Raw genomic sequence first — 24523 nt, 5'->3', positions numbered from 1 at the left:
GCATTTACAATGGCGCGGACATCGATTTACAAAAGCGTGGATGCGCATTTACAAGTGGGTGGAAAAATATAAACAAGGGCGTGATCTTGCTTTTTTAAGGGAATATACTCTAATTAACAAGAGCATGTCATCGCTTTCACAAAGGCCTCGAGTCATATTCATAAAGGCATAATCTTGCATTCACAAGGGCAAAAACTAGCATTCAGAGTGATATAGTCTTGCATTAAATAATTTATTGAGTTGCATTCACAAAAATCATTGACTTACAAATACAAAGCAGGGACTTTTTGACGTGATAACGTCTTATAAATCGATGAACGCCGGCTGCACGCACGAAAAAGCATGACTCATTGTTACGTTCCGCCTGAGCCGAGCGTGCAAGCGAGAGCGCGGAACAAGCGATAGAGAGGCACGATCGGCGTTCGGCGTTCGGCTTGTGACGCATCTATCTATCTTCCACTCCTTCGGCCAATGCGTCCGAGTAGAAGAGAGACAGTGGCAGCACACAACCAACACGTGAAATGTTTTGTCAACTGTTTGTAAAGTGAAGTGAAAAGTTAATGTGGTTTACATTGTTTATTACAACAACAATTGCTACAAAAAAGGTAATTAATTCTTGATTTTAAGAATTTGATTAGCGATATAATCTCATATATATGTTCTTTGAATATTTAAAAAAAAGTAACATCGGTCGGCGAGTGCAGTAATAATGAGTTATGCCACAATTTTGACTAAAAATTTATTATCTCATATAAACGATCCTATAAAAAGTCAACTGCTTTTATTTAGTATTCAATGAAAAAATGATCATGCGTAGCTATTAATGTAAGATTAAAAATTATTGTTTAACCTCACACATGTCATAACAGTGTGTCTAAAATGACAAGTTGAACCGGCCAACCACCGTGCGAGAAAATCTTCTATAATATAAAACAGGTTAAGGCGGGCTTTTTAAAGGCAGCAATTTAAAAATTTTGATTTATTTGTCCAATTTCGTCATTTAAAATTAACAATTTATTGACATTTATTTGATTTCAGTTTATTTCTATAACTAATTGTTCGTGGTTATATTTAAACAAATTATTTAAATTAAATTTGTAATAACTGTACATAATACTTGAAAATTAAAAATTAATGTTTTTAACCAGAGTTTTAAAAATATTTATGTTTTAATGACAATTCAATGCAGTGCAAGGGAATATATTATTGTATCAAGCAGGTTTTGGCGGGCTTTTCAAAAGCATCAGTTTCATGAATTTGATTTTTGATTACAATTTCACCATTTTAAATTAACACTTCATTAACATTAATTTGATTTAAGTTTATTTAAAAAAATCGCTCATAGCTATTTTCAAACAAATAATTCACATTAAACTTGCAAAAATTGAAAAAATCTAATCATGAATGAATTTAATTAAGTGTACTGATTCATATTTAATGACACGTATTTTCATCTAGCTAAACAACGATTTAAAAAATCACAAGTTATCAAATTTTAATTAACAATGTATTAATAAGTACTTTTTCATCAATGTTTTCTTCTGACGTTATCACGTAAAATTATCGTCCGTAAACCGACTTTACAGACAACCCCCTATTTTTTTTACAGTGACATTGACTCGCATTTACTAGGGCAAGTATTTCCATCAACAAGAGATGGATTTTAATTTAAAAAGATGTATAATTGTAAAAGTAAGAGCGTGAACTTCCATTGACTAGGGCGTGTAACTTATATTCACAAGTGCTTAACTCATATTTTCAAGGGCATGTACTAGCATTTACAAGTCCTTGAACTCCCATTCACAAGAGCATGGACTTGGATTCACGATGCTATAGAATGGCTTCCCGAAGGACATGTATTTGCATACACAAATGCGTTCCAAGTATTAACAAAGGCAAGATTTGAATTTATAAGTGTATGGCTACGTTTTCACAAGATCGTGTAGTAACATTTACAAAGGTATGGCCTCACATTCACGAGTGTTTGGACTTGAATCACAAAGGCCTGCACTTGCATTCACAGGGGCGAGGAATCGCATTTACAATGGCTTAGACATTCACTAACAAGGACATGAAATAGCATTCACAATTACTTGGACTTGCATTCACAATGGGCGGACTCGCATTCGCAATTGTGTGAAAACGCATTTACAAAGGCATGAACTCGCACTCAGAAAGATATGGACATGCAATTACAAGGGCGGGACTCGCAATCAAAAGTATCTGGCCTCAAATTCACAAGGTTATGTATTCTTAATCTCAAGAGGATGGTCTAGCGTTCACACTGGCCCGGACTTGCATTTACAAGGACTTATAAATGCATTCTGGCAGGCATTGAACTGCATTCACAAGTTGTTATTTTATTTACAAAGGTTGGGAATTGCATTTTCAAGGGTTAACTGGCATTTACAAGGACAAAAACTGGCATTTAGAAGGGCATGGACTCAAGTGTACTCTTATTGACAAGAGTATGAAGTTCAGTTTACAAGGGTTTGGACTTGCATTTACATGGGCATATATTGGCATTATCAAAGGCGTAGACTAGCAATGAGAAGGGTGTGAATTTTAATTAATATAGGTATTGACAGGAATTTACATTAACATTAACCCACTTATTCAAGAGCATGTACAAACATTCACAAGGGTAGGTACTCGCGTTCACAAGGGCCTGGACTTGAATTTGCATGGGCATGGACTAGTAATATCAAAGGATTTTAATCTCATCTACATTGTGTATTGATTGTATGTGCAAAGGCTGGGTCTTGCTTTAGGATTGGTTTATAATCATATTATCAATAGTTTAGATATGCTTCGAAAAATGCGTGGACCTAAATTAACAAGAGTTTATATTTGAAGTTATATTGGAAAAAAATCGCATTTTCAAGGACATGTACTCGCATTTACATGGACCATGATGTCCCTTCAAAAGGGCATGGAAAGTCTCGTACTCACAAGGACCTGAACTTGCAATTACAAGGTCTTGGTCTCACAATCACAAGCTTTTGGTCTTACGTTCACAAGAGAATATACATTCACAAGTCATGGAATTGCTTTGACTTGGGCTTAGACTTGCATTAACTAAGACATACACTCTCAAAAACATGGTCTTGCATTTACATCGGCATGGACTCGCAATCACATGTTCTTGGAGTTACATTTAGAACAGCATATACTGCATTCTCAAAGACCATTCACAAGGGCGTGTACTACAATTAACAAGGGTATGGACTTTCATTCACAAGCCCGTGGTCTCGCATTTACAAGTGCATGTTAAAATTCACATGGGCATGGACATGAATTAACATTGGCTTACTCTTACATTTACATGAGAGTAGGCTATAATTTACAAGAGAACTGACTTGCATTTTACAACCACGGGTCTCGCATTCACAAGGGCATTAATCACATTCACAAAGGCATGTACTGCCATTTGCATTGGCGTTAGACTTACATTTACAAGTGCATATACTCGCATTCTCACTTGCACGTAATTGCATTAACAATGGTGTGTACTTGCATTTATAAGAGAATTGACTCTCATTTATAAGTGCATGAATTGCATTCGCAAGGGCATTTACTTTCATTTATAAAGATGTATATTTGCATTTAAAAAGTTTTAAGTTTGCAATTACAAGGGCATGAAAATAAATTTTCAAGGTCATAGACTTGCATTTTCGTAAGCATTAACTTGTTTTATACTACATGGATTTACTTTTAGAAGGCATGAACTCGCATTCCCAAAGGCATAGACTTGAATTTACAGAGCGAGAACTTGAAATAACAAGGGTGTTCACTATAATTTACAAAGGAATGAACCAGTATTTTCAAGGGTATTTACTGGTATTCATGAGGGCATATATTTGCATTTATAATAACCTGGACTTGCATTTACAAGGGCATGGTCTTGTAATCTCAAAGGAATATTATCTTGCATTTTAAAACGCATTGTGTCAATAACGTCCGTTTAGCATTGATTGTAAACACTATTTTGCTCTTGAACATTTTTGCATGAAAATTAACCATAGAGAGGGACATGTGCTTAAGGCTTGTAATCCTCTTTACATTCTTCAAAGAGTTTTAAAGTAATATTTTTATCCAATGTATTTTGTCATCTCATGGTTTATTTACGTGCCTCTTTATTTTGGAATAAAAATTTGTGGTCACCCTTAAATTTCCCATTTATGCCATTAATTTGCTTTTCAATTTTTTTGTTAAAACGTTCAGAATTGAGTTGGGCTTACACTTAATCATCTAAATAGAGTTTGAAATGAAGACCTTAATTAGAGAAGTTTATTTATCCAGTTACGAGGGAATATGTAATTATCAGGAAATTGCCAAATTCATTTTGACTATAGCATTAACAGCTACGGCGTATATTTTGAAAGCCCAAGGTGTCACATTGCGTTTCCCGAAGTCATTCCAGGCAATGACTGGGGTGGTTTCTTACTAGAGATTCTGATTTATTTTAAATTATATTTGAAATTTATGTTACAAATTTCCGTCTCTAAATAACCTCTCTGAACGCCAGAACAGCTCATTAAAAATTTCATACCCACATTTACTAACAATACCGATACAAAAAAAATACACCTGCCAACCGCAATTGCAACAAAGAATTTAAGCCAGTGTTACCTACATATTTTAACAAATGAATTTCTAAAACAATTCTACTTGTAATAATTAATATCTATTCATATGTTCTCCGTGATACATGAAATATGGTATCAAATGTTTGTTAACTTACAAGTGTGTAAGTTCTTTAAATGATTCGTGCAATGGGGATTTTTTATTTAATGTAGTTTTTTGGACATACGCCATCATCAGTGTGTTTGTGCCTGATGACGGGAACAGATGTCAGTTCCCGAAATGTCGCAACTTCTGTGTTCGTCAGTGCTATTATCGTTGTGTTGTCCTCAGTACTTGTTTATCTTCATCGCTGTGTTTATATGTTTGCTGCGTTGTTCAGATTTGTTGTCTGCCTGCATTTAACCTGTCTCCTCGTTGTAAGCTCATTGTGTTCGTCTGTGTTGTTGTATTATTTTTTCCAAGACTATATTCCTTCAATGGAATTCTTGTGTTATTATGATATTTATGTTGCACTTTTTTGTCTGTACTGTTGTCGTTGTGTTGCCCATAATACTTGTATAGATTAATCGTTGGTTCCGTTTGTCTGACATCAACCGATCCAGTCTTGTTTTCTGTTTTTTTATGTTTGTATTTTTAGTTATTTTTTTGATTTTCGGAATTTTTCCATTATAAATGGTGCAAAACTGCAATGGAGTAAGTCAATAAAACAACATTACATAACAAGTGTTTAGTTTGATTTTTGGATAGTTAAATACAATATTTTCTAAATCTATGCAAAAATTATATATATTTATGTTTTATTGTATAGAAAACAGTTTTTTCAAGGAACTACTTTTATGAGAGCTTATTTTTGATGTAAAATCAACAAGGAATGTTCCAGAACAAAATAAGTCTATAAGAAACCATCCTGTAGTTCAGAAGTAAATTTTGACGATTGTAAGAAATTGTGATAAACGTTATTGAAAGATGAGTGAACTATTCAAAACATGTTCAACAAGACTAATAAAGAATCCCATGATAATTAGTGAAACATTTTATTATTATATTTCATGGATTGTAATGAGATAAAAGAACAATTGGATCATCACATGAATTTGTATGATATTATAGTTAACGACAATATACGATATAAACTAATATCCTACAAGTGAACTTAATGAAATACACTAAAACCTTAAGATTAGTAGTGGGTTTAGAAGAATAACTACAACTTCAAATTAGTTAAGAACAAGTCCATTAAGTCGACTAAAGGAAAGAAGGAACCGACTTCATGTGACCTCTATATATACATCTACAGCCGAGCCCTAGGATGAAGAATAGTATCGTGGTTCGTAAAAGGGTTAACTGCCGCTGGAAGCTGGACGATACATCGACTATGCTTTAGGAGTGTTGTTCGATATCACAACGCTTAAGGTACGGTCCGTTTCTTAAAGGTAATATTACACCACTGTCCTTATGTCTAAGCTAAATTAAATTCATGTCTTTTAATTATAATGAATTTTTAATTTGTTAACTTTTTCTTTGAATCAAATATTTTTGATATTAATCGTTGCCGACAAATTCAAATAAATATTTAACATAACGAGATTAGCATATCTTGCTTGAATAACACACTGTTTAATTAACTTGTTCAAATAAATTTGAGTAATTTATGCTCAGAATCCTGCTCTTCAATCATTTAGCTAAGCCAGTGCATTCAATTATATTTACTTTAGAATACAGTTTCGGAATAATTAAAAATATTTTGAGATTAAAATTAAAGAATTATCTATCTAACAAAATCGTGCAACGCTTGGGATCATTTGTATTTTTGACATAAGCTGCATCTAATTACAATTTAATACGTTGTATTTTCTGTTGTAAATCCCTTTGTGAATCATTGAATGAAAAATACGTTGTTCACAAAATAACATTAAAATACGTTATTAGTAATTTCGTATCTGAATTATTTGAGATAATTTTTCATGTTTCGTCAATAAAAGGCGTCCATTCCGAGTGAAACTTAGTGTGATAGACCTCAGAGCTAATTGTGGAAATAAATTTTATCATTTTCTTATGTACACACTTTAGTTTGGTACATTATTATGTTTTAAATACACTTATCAAACATTATAATTAATTACAATAGATTATTCAAACAACGTGTAGGCATATAGAGTTGTGTCACTACACTAGGCTAAAAACAAACTGAGTGACTAAAAATAAATTTAGAATTATTTCAAAACATTGTAAAGAAGAACTCTATGAACAAGTTGTTTTGTTCAAATACAACTGTATATTTTGCTTTTTGGTGTATTTAAAATTTTATTAAATAAAAAATTTTACTTCTTAAAATGTTGCTTCCATAAAGTACTTCGTGCCAACCTCACAAACATTTCACTCCCTTTTGTTGTCATTTTCTGTGTGAGAAACCTTCGCACCCAATTTTTAAACGAATGCTTTTTTATTGTGCATTTAATGGAATTTAAACTGAAGGGATTGCAGCACGTGAAAGTGCATTAATTAACTTAAATACAGTTCTATTAATATTTTATTGATAACAGTATCTTAATATCACATCAAATGTAATCCTTAAGACGATTTTTCCGTACACTTACGAAAGTCTTTACATAAATTTTCTGAAAGCTATTAGTTTGGTGCTTATTCTTTTTACGTGCATCTACATTGTAATCCATGAAGCTAATGTAAATATTCCAGAAAGACCTAAGTTATTTTAATTATTGATTAAAATAAACTTTTCATGGCACATAAATCAGAAATGAAATAAGCACTTATGAAAGATTTTCCAAACATAACTTCACATGAATATTAATTTACAGCTTGCCTCTATGGTAACAATATTCGTAATGAAACACACAATTTACCAGTAAAATATATATATATATATTACTACGGCCAAAATTGGAATTTTCTTTTGTATGTGAACTTAGATCGATTTTTAAGTGATCCAACAAGGTACTTTTTCTTTAGATACAGTAAACACGTACAAAGTTTATACAGCAGATTTGATTATAAACATGGCAGATGAGAATTTTAAATAACGAAAATAATTAGATACATAAAACATCTGGTAAGATAAAAGGATATTTTTGACAGTGTAAGTAAATCAAAGATTTACTGATGACTACTTTCACATGATAAAATTAATTTATGATTGAAATATGGCTGATGTAACAATTATTTAAAACGTTCTCCACAAGAGTGCTTACTTTTATAAATCTTAAATTATTAATGATTTTAGCTCTAAATAACGAAACTGACAAAAATACAGCTCGTTCACTCAGATAAAAATTTAAGATGCAATTATATTTATTTAAAAGTTGTTTTTCACAAGAATAATAAACATATTGCCTTAGGATTCTTGCCGTATATATTTATGTATGACTGTTTGTAGGTAAACAACAAAATATGTAACACTTATTAGCCACAGATAATAAAATTAAAAATACAATTTGCACAATCTACAAAATACATTATTCATCACAATATTTGTTAGGATAGATAAAGAACATTATAATTAAATGAATGAACGAGGATTGAAAAAAAAATTAATATTTTCATAAACGATGTAAATGTAACTACTTTGATACTTAGTTTAATTTGAACGTTCGCTTTATTTACAACAGAACACTTATATAAGTTATTAACTAAGGAAGTTTAAATTTCCGGACTATCAAATAAGATTTAATAAATAAATATATTCTGGTCTAAAAACTGTATAATCAAAATATCAATAGACTGATACTACTTTTAAAATAAGTTATGATTTTCTCATAAAAACACCAATACCTGTCGTAAAATTGTATTTTATCTGAATTGATAAACCTTTTGCATTAATCTAAAATCTTATTTCTCAAGAAGAAATTGTAAGAGTAAACTGTTGTGTCCTTTATACTACATAACAATGTTCTTCGAACTCTCTATTATAAGATGCTATTCATTTTTAGATTTTTAAAACTAGATTCATCAAGTATTGTGTAACAAGAAACCATTATTTTTATCATGCTACAAGAATTCATTACTGAAATGTCTAAAAAAAATATCTTAATTATCTCTGAGTCAACATAAACGTCATCGAGTGCTCTGCTACCACAAAAAGAAATACATTTACGTTCTTGTAATACCATTTTATGGAATTTGTTGTTCATCTTGTATGGACATGACTTAGTGTGATTATGGTTTGTGCATGCATGGTTACATTTGCTTTAAATAAGGGATAAAAACTGCTATAAAATCGACTGTTTTTTTTACAGCAAATTTTTAAAATAAGTCCCGGAACAATTAACTGCTTTACCGTGGTGTCTCACAACAAGAACCTATTCCACACGCGACAGAGTAATTACTCGGAGCCGGCCCGACGCGGCCATCTGTGACGACTGGCCAGTCTAGGAGTATGCGTCGAGGAAGTCTCGCAGATTGCTCGGCACAGCCATCTGTGACATCTGTGATCACATGTGAGGCTAGGATTACGCGTCAAGGAAGTCTAGCAACCTGCTCAAGGCAGCACACTCTAACAACTGCCAAGGTTGAGCATGCATGTCTGGGGAGTTTTGCAGCTTGCTTGGCACGGCCATCTGTGTTGACAGGCGATCCTGAGCATGCACGTCAAGGAAGTCATGAAGTCTGCTGGCGCGGCCATTTGTGACGATTGGCAAGCAGGAACATCCATGTTGGAGTAGTGTTGCAGTGTGCTTGGCATGTCCATTTTAGACATCAGGCAAACGGGGGCATGCTCATCGGTGGATTGTTGCAGCCTTCTCAGTGCAGCCACCTGTGATGACTAGCGAGCCTAGACATGCACATCGGGGGAGTATTGCAGCATGCTGGCATGTCCATCTATGACGACTGGCGACCAGGAGCATGAATTTTGTAGAGACTTGCAGCTTGCTGGTGCAGCCATTAGTGGTGACTATCGAGTCTGCTCATGCACATCGGGGGAATATTGCAGCAGGCATGCACGGCCACCTGCGACGACTGGCAAGTGGGAACATGCATGTTGGGGTAGTCTTGCAGCCTGTTTAGCACGGCCATCTGTGTTGACAGGCGATCCTGCGCATGCATGTCGGGAGAGTATTGTAGCCTGCTGGCACGGCCATCTTTGAGGAGTGGTGAGTGAGATCATGCATGTCACGGAAGTTTGCAGCCTACTGGGCATGCACATGTGCGACATTAGGCGAGTGGGGCATGCACATCGGGGAAGTGTTGCTGTCTGCTCGGTGCAGCCATCTGTGATGACTAGAGAGTCTGGTCATGCACATCGGAGCAGTATTGCAGCAGGCTGGCACGGCCATCTGCGACGACTGGCAAGTGAGAACATGCATGTCGGGGGAGTCAGCATGACCATGTGCGACATTAGGCGAGTGGGGGCTTGCACATCGGGGAAGCGTTGCAGTCTGCTCGGTGCAGCCATCTGTGATGACTAGAGAGTCTGGTCATACATATCGGGTGAGTATTGCAGCCTGCTGGTATGGCCATCTGTGGTGACTGGCAAGTGGGTACATGCATGTCGGGGGAATCTTGCAGCTTGTTCAGTGCAGACATTTATGTCATCAGGTGAGCGGAGGCATGCATGTTGGGTAAGTCTTGAAGCCTATTCGGCGTGGCCATGTGTGACATAGGGTGAGTGGGGGCATGCACGTCGGGAGATTGATGTAACTTGTTCAGCGCAGCCATATTTTATGACTAGCGGGTCTATGCATGCATGTTGGGGGAGTATTGCAGTCTACATGGCACTGTCATTTGTGACGACCAGCGAACGGGAACATGCATGTCGGGACAGTGTTGCAGTCTGTTTGCACAGCCATCTGGGACGACTGGCGAGCGGGAGCATGCATATTTGTGGAGTCTTGCAGCCTGAGAGACGCGGCCATTTTTGTCGACTGGTGAGCGAGGGCATGCAGGTCAGGGGAGTCTCAAAGCTTTCTTGACGTGGCCATTTGTGAAGACTAACAAGCCTGGGATTGCACATCACAGGGGATTCTCGCAGCTTACTCAGCATGTTCATCTGTGGCGACTGGCTAGCCTGGGCATGCGCATGATGTAATCCTCTTAGCCTACTCGACGCGGCCAAATGACTAGCTAGCCTGGGAGTCTTTCAGTCTGTTCGGCGCGGGCGAGCCTGGGCATACATGTGCACGCGCGCTCACAGCGTGGAAATGCGCACTGCAGAGTGCGCGTCGGGCGGTGTGGCCGGCGATGCGATGGTGGAAGCCGGCCCCACCTCGGAGCCAGGGTAGGATGCGGGCAGGTTCACGAACACGCTCGCAGTCATGGTGGACGATGTGGTGGAGTCGGGCTTGCTGAGCTGGTCGCCCACCGCCGAGTTGGTCTGGTTGAGGCTGGCGCGCGACAGGCGGTCCACGGTGTGCTCGCTACCGGCGGGCGACCGACTGGTTGGCGCCACGCGCGTCTGGATGTCGTTCATCTCCTCCTCATGGGGTGGACTCTCGGGCGTGGCGCCCCTCTGCTGCTTCTGGACACACCGCCACAACCCGGCGAGTCGCCACGAGCATCCTCCGCTGCATAGACTAAAGATACGACATAGACTGCTGCTTATCTTCTGCGCACTAGGCCATCAATGGCTTACGATTTTCCAACAGAAGTGCCGAAATCAGCTGACTTAAACGTTAACGTTAAATCATCATGTAAATGTACTTTAATATAAAATTATTGAATTTTAAGTAATCACTTTATGCTAAAATTATGTTATGGTTTTGTAATGAATTAGTAAACATTTACGCAATTGAAACTTTGTGATATGAAGTGACACGAAATTTGATAACCTCGACAACGAACCAATTGTCGTCCACCATGACACAGTTTCTGACACGGTTTGGCAATTTAAGCCGTCCAATGATAAACTGAATATTTTTCTACGATGCTGTTTGCGCATGCGGTCTACATCCATACTTAGTCTATGGCAGGGAAGCAGTCAGTTTCCATTTTATGGAGGCATGTACAGGGTCGTAGCAGGGATTTCATTCCGCAAGGAGTTTGGGTGATAAAATATATGTATAAGCAATTTATTGTTTTATCAGACCAATTGTTTTTCGATATCATAAAATTGTTATTTTAACTATAAATTAAATAAACTTCATAAATTTAAGAAAATTATATTATAAATAAAAAAATTATAACTTTTACACGGAATTAAAGGGATGCTGATAAGTGACACGATAGCCTCCCTCTTGGCTACGCCCCTGGCCATGTACAGATTATTCAGAACAAATTTCCATTTTAAAGTTATTTCTTTGGGAACTTGCTGCCAAAATGTTTTCTTTTTGCAGTACTTTAAGTGTGCGGTGATTGGTCACCTGGAAAACCGAATAGAAGCTTGGCCCCTGGTTACGGGTTCAGAGCAACACACTCTGAGTATGCTCATTGAAAGTTACTTTGACGTTGGATAGAGCAACTACCAAGATACGGCTACAGATAATTCTTAATCTGTTCTCATCAGTTTCTTTCTATGTCACATACTTAAGATACTATAGATAAAAATTATTAACTTGGAATTTTCGACACAACAAAAATATTTTTTACAATAAGTACTAAATAATTTGTTTCTTTAAAGTTTTTTTTGTGTATTAGCAGTAGTATAAAAATGAAAATAATACAAAATTATGTTATTTAATGGGTACCGGTGAAATAAATTGGGCTTTAAATAGAAACGCATTTAACTCCAATACATGCTATACTGAAAATATGATAATTTTTTAAGGCCTGTATTGACATAACAAATTATTTTCCGGTGCAGTGTATCGTGGTACAGAATACATTTTGGCAACTATTTTTCAATTAAGTTGTTCAAAATATGCAAATACTTTTGCTGCAATGTGAACCAAACCCCATCGCAGAAAACAGAGCTCTGGTCGGCGCATAACATGTTCGACTGACATGAGTGGCTGAAACCGCAAAACTTAATTTGGAAATGTGACTGTTTTCGATGTCTGCTGTGCAGAGAGATTTTCCGGGTTGCTTTTGCGCACACCAAGTTTGATCTTCCCGCTCAATTATGGCACACCTACTATGTTTCATTAAGAGAAATTGGAATGAGGCAGTCGATGAATCGTGGGGAAAAAAATGTCGTGGAACCCTATTAACTAATGTTCACGTATATTAAATAACGATTACTTGCTTAGTGTTTGCAATTGGGTCTGGTTCATTGATGTTAATTAATAAAAATATCTTACTCAAAATATATTAAAATAATGTTTGCTATTAAAACAGCTATAAAATACATACTCTACATATAATTTACATAATAATCTACTGAAACTTATTAAATTAAAAACTTTCTAGCTCCATGTATAAATTAATCTACCGCTATTATGTAGCGGTTGTAAGCATTGTCTATAAATTATCATTAGAGCTATATCTGCATGCAAAAAAGCTTTCAAAATGTGCAGAGTTATGTTTAATACATGTGCATAATTCATGCATCAACAAAATTAAATTGTAAAAATATGCATCGAATTGCTATTCATTGTTATTCTACACAGTGGCTTAGTTTACTCCCTGTAGGTCTCGGGCAATAATGTTAGAGTTATGCATAATTTACTTAAATTTTATTTACAATTAAGGACTAACACAAATAAAAAATAGAATGTTAAATGTAATGCTTTGCAGTTGAATAAATTACTTATCTTTAGCTGCATTATATCGAAAAACCATTATTTAAAATTTTAGGCTTAGAATGACTTTATCAAGTATTTCTTTACATTGGTTTTCATTTTTTGCCATAAGATTACTCAAATAAACAGGTTTGATTTATTAAAAACACTACTTGAATAAATTGAAATAACACAAAAGAAACATTTTCAGTGGGATATTTTTACTCCATATATTACTTTAACGTTCAAATTTAATTTAAACAGATTGTTTTATTAATTCTGGTTTAGGTTGTTAAAATCCATGTTTGTTGCACATTTATTAAAGAAATATAAATTTGTTAAAAATTTTCGTAATGTGCTCAAACTTAAATTGAGAATATTCGTCAGGATTTTTCTGAATTCCAAAGAAAAATCTGCCTGAGGTGATTCCTTGAGCGATATATGGTAGAAAAATATAATTGGACCTTTAATTACTAAGGAAGGTTCTCTATTTAAAAAAAATCCCAAACGTTGAAAATAAATCTATATTATTTTAATTGCTTTAGTTTGAAATTATATCTGGAATCTATAACATTTTCGAGTGTAATGAAATTCCTTCCAGGAAGAAAAAATGGCTATTCTTGTGCTACATTATATAACTAGCTGGTGTAACATCGTCAGTTAAACTAATGCCGAGGGAAGCTGGAACAAATTAAAAGTTTGCGTTTATTTACCTGCCAGTCATGCAACCTGATTGCGTACCGGTGGGCAGGTCTGGCAGTCAGACTGTAGCCTACGTGTGAGTACTTGTGAGGTAAGTACTATTATACGTATCCGTATAGCAATTCAACAATACAACATTTTGGCATTCAACGCGGTGGAACAATATGCGTTCCCCGAAATGGCTGATTTGCAATTTGTTTTATAGTGCATCTGGCAGTAATGCACGTTCGGCGCAATATTTCTGAACGAACATACATCCAGACATCACACTACATCTTCCAATGTTTTCTGCTCGGCAAAGATATTTTCGCGAGAAAAGCCAGCCAAATGCGCCATGAATGCATGACCCATGCATGAGGCACGACGTCAAGACACCTATATTTAAGAAGACAGAATTGTAACTAATCACCCAGGTTGCATACGATGTTATAGGCGAGATCGTCCACTCAGAACTCGGCAGTCGACCGAGTGTTTGGGAGGCTTTCTTGAGCAACTATTACAACTGTAGCCTATATCTGCCCACCATTCAGCCAGTTTACTTACAGGCAAGAGCTGGCATTGTTGTTCGGCTTCGCTTTAATGACACTCCTGACCCTCCTGCTGGTGGAAATATCTCCAAACAAAAACACTCACTGGCTAAACGGTCCTCCTGTCTACATCGGTTTTTTTTTTGGGGGGGGGGGATTACATTGGAACGAACATTGGGCTGGATCGCCTGAATCATCAAGTTCATTTGACAGGATTTGGATCACACCATTACCATTATAATGAAAGATTTTGGTTTTAATCAACAACGGCACGTGTGGTGAAGGGTCCGTGAATTTTTTCTGTTTACAGACGCGTCATTGTTTCTGCTCTTAGTGACTGATAGCTGGGCTGATATAGACAACTAATGTGATCACTACATTTCACAGTTGGTACGTCAATTGATTATGTTATTTGGATTTGTCTCAAGACATTGGTTAAAGAGGCACCACGCAAACAACAATGGAACTGAGAGAATTGATTACCGACACATCTTTTACAGTAAAATAAGAACTAACGTTAGTTTGGGGATATTTGAAAATGAAAGATGGTGGTCGAAATATTCAGTAGTTAAATAAAGTAAACTATACGAGTTGTCATTTATAATTTTCCCCAGAACTGTTCATTATTTGAGAGAGCTGTATAAACGTTATAATATATACTCCATTTCAATAATCTAAAACCGTCTTATAGCCAATTACATTATTATTGCGGAACAACACTATGTTTCAAAATTTCTCAGACTGTAGGTTTCAATATAAGAAATAGCTTCATAAACTTGCTTTTGCCATCTTTAAAAGTAATATCAAACTTTGAAATGAACGTCTCTTCCTCATTTGAATCTAATCACCTCACTGAGTTTTTATGTGGAATTCAGGATAATCCAATGTGATATGGCACCACCTGTCTAAAACAATAAACATTTGAATTTAAGTTGTCTCGTGAAACAAGCGTGAAATAAGACATGTGATCTAATAATAACTATGTCACACAACTTTCAGTTATTTATTACATTATATATACAGCATGTAAAAAGGCTGGTACAAAATGTCGAAACACAAAAATCATTTTCCTATTGATAACTGTAAATTCTCAATTCATACAGCTCACAGCGAATATGATGTAACGGTGCAAATAATTTCTTCAAAATAATAAAACAATACCAAAAATGATTAACATAGGGGCGATTGAAACATAAAATGACTACAGATTTATGAAGTTTATTTATAGAAAATGCTACTTTATTATGAAAACATTAAAGACACTAAAAATAAGCGTAAAAGTATAACCCCAACTCGCATGAACAATAATATGCTATGCTATATGCTATGGGCCCGCCAATATTTAAGTAATCGTAGAGCTGCCTGCTCGTGACGTCAAAATAATGATTACAATTTGCAATGATTTTGTTTAAAACATTATTAATTTGACAGGTGTAAACTTACATTCTCGTCAGTGGTAAAATACAACATGTATGCGTGGTCTTAAATATTTTCAGAAAATAAATACTTAAGTTACAAAATGCATACATACGTTGTTTACCTCATTAATGTGTAACATATTTTTTATACAATTTTTATTCATATTAGCATATTATTCTACCATAATGTCCATTATACCGTACAAAATTTCTTCATGTAAATAAAAAAATGTTTTTTCGTTAAGACCCAACTTATTCACTCTGAAAAAAGGTTTGATAATTTGCACAATCACATGATGATTATAAATATCAAGTAACTCTATTTTGTTTCTAATGATTCATTCAATTGTCTGAATTCAAGCTTGGTACTCTTTCATCTTATCTTGTAGGAGGGCATCATTTCAGTAATGGTGACTCCGTCAAGAAACTGGTGAGCACAGCAGCATATTATAACTACTATTCACTGCGTGGGACTTTTTAGCACACTTCAGAACAAGTAATATATCTGTACCAAGCATTGATAACATTTCTCTGAGAGGTTTGCCACTTGTCGGAATTCATCAGGAGCTGCACCCAGAACAGCTGCAAGGAAAAAAAAAAATTCCTTCATTAATTTCACTCTTTTTTCTTCCCTGTTTTGTTAAAAATGATATCTAAATCATGCGCAGTTATATGTGAAAAATTAAAACTTAATGCTTAGTGACTCACCTTAGAGAGTATGTTTATACAGGACAGGTGCTTCATTTCACCTGCGGGAAGGTCATTTCAATGTTTATCTGATTTAAAAAATAAACATTTACACATGTTTGCTGTTTGTTGAATGATGGTGGGTAAAACAAAATTTCATTATTGATACAATTGATTGTTAAAATGCTGTTTAATTTATCGTAGAAAATTAGAATTTGCATATTTCGCCACTGTTAACTGAAAATATTTTAATTGCGCCTACTCGTCGTATGAATGTTTTTATACCACTGTCTCTGGAACAACTGTCATGGTGTAATGTTATTTACTAAACTAGTGTAATTAAGGAATCCTTTTTTTCAACTATATACTTCCAAGAGTGTTATAAAAATAGTTGATTGTGATTATCGTCATAAAAATAAATGATATTCTGTGCTTTAGTTAGTCATCATTTAAAGTAGGTGTATTTACTATGTATGGGGGCAGGGGCTGGGGGCTAGGGATTCAGGGGTTTCGAGGCAGCCATCTTGGATTAAGTCGGTTCCGGTGGCCATCTTGGAACACGTCACTTACGGCGGCCATCTTGGATTCCGCCATTTGTTTTCTAGAACATTCCACCGAATTATGATGTCACGTCCACCATCTTGAAAATCCTCAAATATAAACTAGAAAATAAGGAAAAAAATTTTAAAAATTTATAAACAAATATTAATTCAACTTTAATTTAAAAACTTGATGACTTAGTCATCGAGCTCCTCACTCCTGTGCGTTGCACTTTTCGTTACGGTGCCATCTTCATCGAGCTTCTCACTCCTACCTATGCATATTAGTCTGCTGGAGGCAGCCATCTGGTTTAGTGGAGACCGCCATCTTGATTTCATCTGATGGATGTCGTCATAGGGTTTAGGTTTCTAAAGTATGACCCTAATAGACCAAAAAATTCACAAATTTTGTTAAAATAAATCACAAAATCCACAGTCATTTGTTGTTATGGCCACCATTTATTCTTAAAGACATACAATGTATGTAGGAGTGTGTTTATATTTCCCACCATTTATTCTATGAGCATTATAGACTAAAATATCCTCAAAATCCACAGTCATTTTGTTTAAGACCGCCATTTTTGTTAAAGACATAGTCATTCATGATGCTTAATTTTATAGTCTGATATATATTTTCATTTATCAAAAGAATCGTCTCATCGTTGCGGATGCGATAGTTATAGTAATGATAATTTAAAAAAAATAGTTAATTTAATTTATTTACTCCATCATACAAAGTTCAGAATCAGGAATTTTTCAGAGTCCTCACTCACAAACAATATTTTTATTGACGTATCTTCTAAGCAGTAACATGTTTGCGTACTCGTGTTTAAAAAGCTACACGGAAGCAGATATTTTAATGTTTTCGTAAGTATATATTTTCTTTTCTCAGAGACAAGTTTAAATAAGATTACCTTACCTACGGAATGTAGGTGTTATGTTAAAATAATAAACAATTGTAGGTAAGATCATATTTATTGAAATAAAGCCAGGCTTTTCAAAACATTAAAAACTTCAATAAAAAAAACTATACAATCAAACAAAAACTATACACGAAAAAACGGAAACTATATACAACACAGTCTCAGCGTTGCGGAAGCGATGGTAATAGGAATAATACTTAATTATTTTTTCTTCCATCAAATTAAATTACTTACTACTTCATAGTCGTCACAGGAACCAGAAATTTTTCAGAGTCCTAACCCACAAGTAGATAAGTATCTCTTCTAAGTAGGAACATGTTTGCGTATCCGCATTTAAAAGCTGCATGGAAGCAGACATTTTAATGTTTCCGTATATATTTACATTTCTCTATTATAAGCAGGAACCTGTTTATGTACACGTGTTTAAAGAGTTGTATGGAAGCAGATATTTTAAATGTTTGTGTAAATATCCACCCCCCCCCCTTTTATTTTTAATGAAAGAAAAAAACACATGCAGCCTTGATCGTGCGCGAGAACATTATGCTAGAAACAAAAATGCCGATTCACATTTGTACAGTATTAGATGTGCTCCCTCTTCACGAGAGAGACCACATCCAACACATAACATTTTAAGTTTCAACTTAATGGCTGATTGCTATAGTGTATACGATGCAGTTACAACACTCACCTCAGCCATTACCTACTGCTGCTACGAGATGGACTTCATATCAAATGAAAATAGTATATTTTTTAAGTCGTGGCAAGAAGTCAAAGTAAATAAAAAATAAAAAAATAAAAATTTAACTTTATTTAATTAAAAAACCCACACTCCTTCACACCATCTTCTCCCCTCTGTTAACACAATACCATTCAGAGGGCGTTATCGACCCACTTCACAACTCCCCGCTCCGCAGTACTTTCCATACTAGCCATCAATTACTCTGTCCACACAACTATACAAGCATCACACAGCTCCAAAGTCGATAGTTGAGGAATAAGTGCCTAATATCCCCCCTACAGCAGCAATATCCTCCACAGTCAGGGTGGAGGTGTTCACAGGTAGCCTACATCTGCGATGTCTTCCCTGGACTCTTCGTCTTCGTCCATCGCAAGAGCTTCTTCCTGGCCGCTAGCCTCCTGACAGCACGCATAGAACTCCTCCTCAACAATCTTCTCATCGATGGCAAGACACATCTTACTAGCTCTGTTGATAACTACGAATGATACATCCTAAGGGTGCAATGGTTCAACTGTCCCCACCCCTCTACCCTTTCTATTCCAGTCCTGTCCATGCATGCCAAGCGCACGCACCTCTGACGCACGACTCTTGACGTCAGCAGACCTATCCCCTCCCCCCTCACACTGAACCATCCACATTCCAAATAGCTTCGTCATTTAGACCTGTCGCCACATGTCCCCAGCCTCCTAATACCATTACAAGCACCTTCGATGAGCATCCCCGCCTCTGGTAACTAGTGAAAAGTTTCAAACAGTACATTAATTAATACATTTTTATTTATTTTAGATTTCCATTTATTAATATAAAAATTTACAACATTACAAAACATTAAAATTTATATGACATCAGTAGATTTTATCCAACTGATTTTCACATTTATTGAATCCTAGCCACTTCACAAACAAGGGATCATCTTTCTTTTTTATCAATTTTTCTACTTAATAATCGCTTGGGTACTTGGTAGGCTGAATTTCTTCCTCATAGAATCCGCCACGTATCGCCGAACCTCGTAAATCTTCCAAGTAGTAACATCTCGGAAGGTAATTACGTATTTTAACAACACGGAATATTTCTGTAGAAAATTTAGAAAAAACATACAAAATCTTCAATTTTAGCTGTAAGTTTAATTACGTCTAGTTTATTTGCATCGCAATAAACAGTTTCCAGGAGTAAGTTATCTTTTACATTAAAAGGCACCATGACAATTTTTCTGTGTTTTCTGTAACATATAAATCCACTTATTACTCCCTTTTGCTACGAACTCCCTTCACATGGCTTCCTTTAGAGTTGGATTAAATCATTCATCCACCCATCTTTTTTCTCTGTGAACATTGTTTAATTTTTTATTCCGAACAAGGCTACAAGACTTCTTGGCGACAAAGCTCCAAGCTACAAGGTTCCAATCGGCTACAAGTCTACAATACTACCAGGCTACAAGACCACGAGGCTACAAGGATAGGTACATCAAACACATAGAAAAAATCTTTGTATAATAATACCAACTCAGCAAATTTAAAGCTTACTGTAGAGCCGAAACATCCCTAAAATATGTATTTTATGCTTTCTACAAGACCAAGGGGTTTTTGAACCATTAAATATTCAGCCCTGGCTACAGAATTGACAACAAACATTCAATGAAACGGACACACATTTGGATAAAACTTTCAACTCAGTAGGATACGATCTCTAGGATGCATTAGCTAAAATACTAAAGGAAACGAAAGTATCCAGCTCAAGCCGGCTACAATGCCTCCATCCACATTTGGCTCCATTTGATTTTAATTACAATGTAGCACGTACATACCCGTCACAATTGCTGGAAATACGTTATTATGATTCTCCATTTTGTTAGTCATTTAGTACGAATTTTATATCTTTAAGCTAGAAGTTGTACTACGAGAACCTAACCCTAGCTAGAAATTAGATTACACTTAATAAAACAAACTTTTTTTTATCCAAAATAAAACTTTTTTTACTTTTATACACATGCAGACAAAACAAGTTATTATTGTATGTAGCATGCATTTCTTATTTCACGAAGTATATACCATATTTGTTTGGTATTGGATAAATTTTCTTCATTTTTGCGAAGCAAGTGGAAGTATTAACCTATCTGCCAATATGTTAGAATATTTCCATGTGGTGTAATAAATCTCTTGGGCTGCTACCATCTTATGTAAATTTTCATTACTAATACTTTTAAATCCTATGAAGTCTCCTTTTTTAATACCAGCCTCAAAGTAAGTTAAAATTGTAATCGCCCCACTGACCATCATAAGCCTAATCTGAATAATTTAGTTTAATAAGTCGTTTCCATCATTTTGGTCTCAACACTTTATCACAGTATTCGATCTTGTGAGCTTCAAGTTCTTCATCATATTCTTAGTTCTTGTAAGCTTCAGGTGATTCATCGCAGTCTTCGACCTTTACAGCTTTAAGCTGTTCTAATGTGCTCTCAATTTCATGCAGGCGACTTGAACTTGATGTCATTTTTTTTAAATTAAATATGCACTTCCAGTTTATCGCTAAAAATAATATTATCCATATAACTGATTATGTATTTTCCCAGGAAAGGTTCCAGGACAGCAGCTAGTGCTTTGCACAAGGTCTGCGCACCGAAATACGCACCAAAATGTATCTTATAACATACGAATAACCCCCATAGTGTAACAAAGGCCAAAACGTTTTTACTTCTCTCGGCTAGTCTGCATTGGTCATATGCATATTTAAGATCCAATCATATAGTATTTCTCGCGACTTAGGTGTTGGAAGATAGTTTCCAATTGGCTTACCGGATATGGATATACTAACATGTGTTTTCCGGCCTTTTTATAGTCAATCACTAATCTGAATTTACCAGGCTGGTTTTTCTTATCTACGATGAAGCAGGGACTAGAATACATACAATTTGATGGAAGAATAATTTTCTCAGCTTGTAATTTATCCAAAATGTCATGGAACATTTCCCTTTTCAGACCCAGCACAGAGTAAGGTTCAAACCTAATGGGGCAATCATATTTCATAGGCACAACCTGGGGCATGGTCTTACAGCTACCAATCTTATCACAATTCACATCCTGAAATTTTTCTGATATTTGTTTTATATCTTGTTCATTCATTGGAAACACTGTGGGTCTGCCTCTAAAAAGCGATGTCTTTTTCACAGAAGCTCAGATACAGTTTTATATTCTTTACATCTATACAATCACCTAATGTTTTTAAAAATCAACGTGTAAAATTATGTAAAAATTTAAATCAGCTATAATTACCAAAACCGAAGTGCCCGCGAAACTCACCAATCTTAAAGAGGGTGTGCATCCCCTCACTCGCTTCTACTATACCACTATTGGCTAAGCTGCGATATTTCTGGGCAACTGTCTACTGTTACAGTTTCGAATCCACGCCCTTACTTATCATATACTCATAACATTCGTGGCTCATAAGAATAGCACTTCCGCTGGTATTAATAAGTACAAACTTTTTTTCTTCCCATATGTTTATTTATACCCAAGGCAGCGCCATCTTTTCGTATTACTGGACTTCACTTCGGTACTTCAAATCGTCTTGCGTTCTTCCTGCCTGCCCTCGTGACTCGCCATTTTTTTCTTTTTTGTTTATCGTCACCACCATACCAAAAACATTTTTTTCATTTTTTTTTTTTCACTATCCCTAACACTTCTTTTATAGAAACACGTACGTTCCCGGTGGTCCCACCTTCCACAAATAAAATCGCCTTTACCTTTATTTACCTATGCGATTATCGATTGAGATCTGTTGCCAGTTCGTCGTATTTATTATTTCTGCTGTGATGCTACTCTCGGCTCTTATTCCCTCGTCCTTACACATCAAGCAATCTTTATTCTATCACCTGCTTATGCATCCTGTCTGTAAAAACATGTTTGAGCTAAGTTTTTATTATGCCTGCAAATAAAACACTTTTTTTACAAAAAAGTTATTTCCTTTGGATTTTTTTTATTCTTTTCCATCCTGATTTTGACTATTCCTAACTATAGATTCAATTTTAACACTCTTTTTTCAGATCTATGAGAGAACAAAGATATTATTCTAAACAATACTGTTTAAACTGTGGTTCCAGATCATAAATGACTATCTCTACTACTTCAAAAGTGGGCTATGTATTAACTAACACTTCCACGTAAAAGATTATGTAATTAATGTAACCTAGCGTTGTTTCCCCGCTACTCTGTTTGCGACATAACCATTTTTTCTAATGCAACATCTTTTAAATTGGCTCACTGAAATTACAGAATTTCCCCTGCGCTTCATCCCATTTAGCATTCTGACCATTAACTTCAAGTAAAATGTGTAGAAGCTCACTCAGTACATTAAAAATAAATACTTCAAGCATTGCACTGTCACTAATTACATTATTTTTCTATTTCCTGTAAATAACTTAATAATTGCACTATGTTTGAGGAGCATTATCATTCAATATTTGCAACTTCTAAATAAGAAGGTTCACCAAAACAGTAGTGATGTTAATGTCAGAAAATATAAGACAGCCGGTCTGATCATTAAAGTCATTATTAGGTATTTCGTCTTTGTAGCATTTATGCACTATTTGTCTTAACTCATCCAGTGTCAAAGTCTTGGCATCGAACTCGCCAATGCCTAGGTCGCCTAGTAGTTATGACAGTGTCTCCTCGGGTACTTGTTGAATCCAGATAGATCCTGAAAATGTCATATCGTGAGATGGAGTTACAAATTTACACCCAGAAAATTATTATGACAAGTATTATATTTTCCGTTGACTTTAAAATAAGAGAACATGAGAAAATTACTCGTGTGGCACACCCCCTTGCAAGCAGAGTGGGACATTTTTTTGTTACACCCTGGAAGGAACAACAAGAAGGATATTCTTGTTTAACAAATGAATGTATCCAAGCAAACAAATTAACTAACAAAGTCCAAGTTAAACAACCAAAAATGTAAGTTTTACACTGCACATGCTCTCTGGTCACTTGCTTCCACACAACACTAGTGAATAGGTTTCTCGTGAAGACAGGCAAATGTCAAAAATAATAGAAAGCATAAAAGTAATATTTATACTTATCAGATTCAGCTCAATTACAACTGCTATGACCATCACAAAGAATTATTGCCTGTTCTAACCTTGACGCAATAAAAAACACAAATAACATATCATTCTTACAAAGATTATTAAAAATACACAATATTCATCTCTGCTACAGAGTGATTCGATGTTCAGATTAAAAATCGGAAAATATTTAACTAGTGATTTGCTTCAATATATTACTATATTATTCAACATGACAAAAAAAAATTATCGCAACTTTTCAAAGTAGTGATTTCAATGATACTTTAACTCGTAGCATCATAATCTTAAGCAATGCTTTCACAATTTAAATTTACAATTTTAAAATTGCTGCTCGGCAAATTATTCATTTTGTGATCTAAGTCTTTAGAATGGCGACAGTATAGTATTGCTGCGGATAGCCCCCACTGTATTTCGGCATTTACTGTTGTCACACTCGCCTGAAAGCATGCACCGACTTCTCCCACGGCGAAGTGCACCAAGACATCGCCACTAATAAATTCGCAGGCCAGCACCTGCCCTCCTTCCATTTTTAAAAGACTTCTGGATTTTGATAACGAGAACTCCAGACGAGACGACCCGGGAAACACCACGAAGCCGTTCAGTTCCAGTTTATAATTCGCAATATAGAGATCAGGCGTCTTACATAACATCAGTGGTTCTACAGTACTAAATCCTTCACATTTCACTGTACGAGTTTTCAGGCTTTACTCAC

The 24523-nt window shown here is 35.5% G+C and overlaps 1 protein-coding gene across 2 annotated transcripts in view; it reads right to left on the bottom strand.

The window, feature by feature from the left end:
• Nucleotides 1–7099: 7099 nt before the first annotated feature.
• LOC134529356 (potassium voltage-gated channel protein Shal) overlaps nt 7100–24523 on the bottom strand; it is a 536371-nt gene continuing 518947 nt past the window's right edge. For both annotated transcript variants that reach the window (XM_063363335.1, XM_063363336.1), the window contains one exon: nt 7100–11059. In XM_063363335.1, the coding sequence (XP_063219405.1) occupies nt 10730–11059 (330 nt within the window). In that variant the 3' untranslated portion in view covers nt 7100–10729. The remainder of the gene's footprint in view (nt 11060–24523) is intronic.

Source organism: Bacillus rossius, chromosome 2, assembly GCF_032445375.1.
Source record: "Bacillus rossius redtenbacheri isolate Brsri chromosome 2, Brsri_v3, whole genome shotgun sequence".
In the NCBI taxonomy this organism is placed as follows: Eukaryota; Metazoa; Arthropoda; class Insecta; order Phasmatodea; family Bacillidae; genus Bacillus; species Bacillus rossius.
Note: the sequence above shows the minus strand (reverse complement) of the source record. Positions and strands in the feature narration are given on the sequence as shown.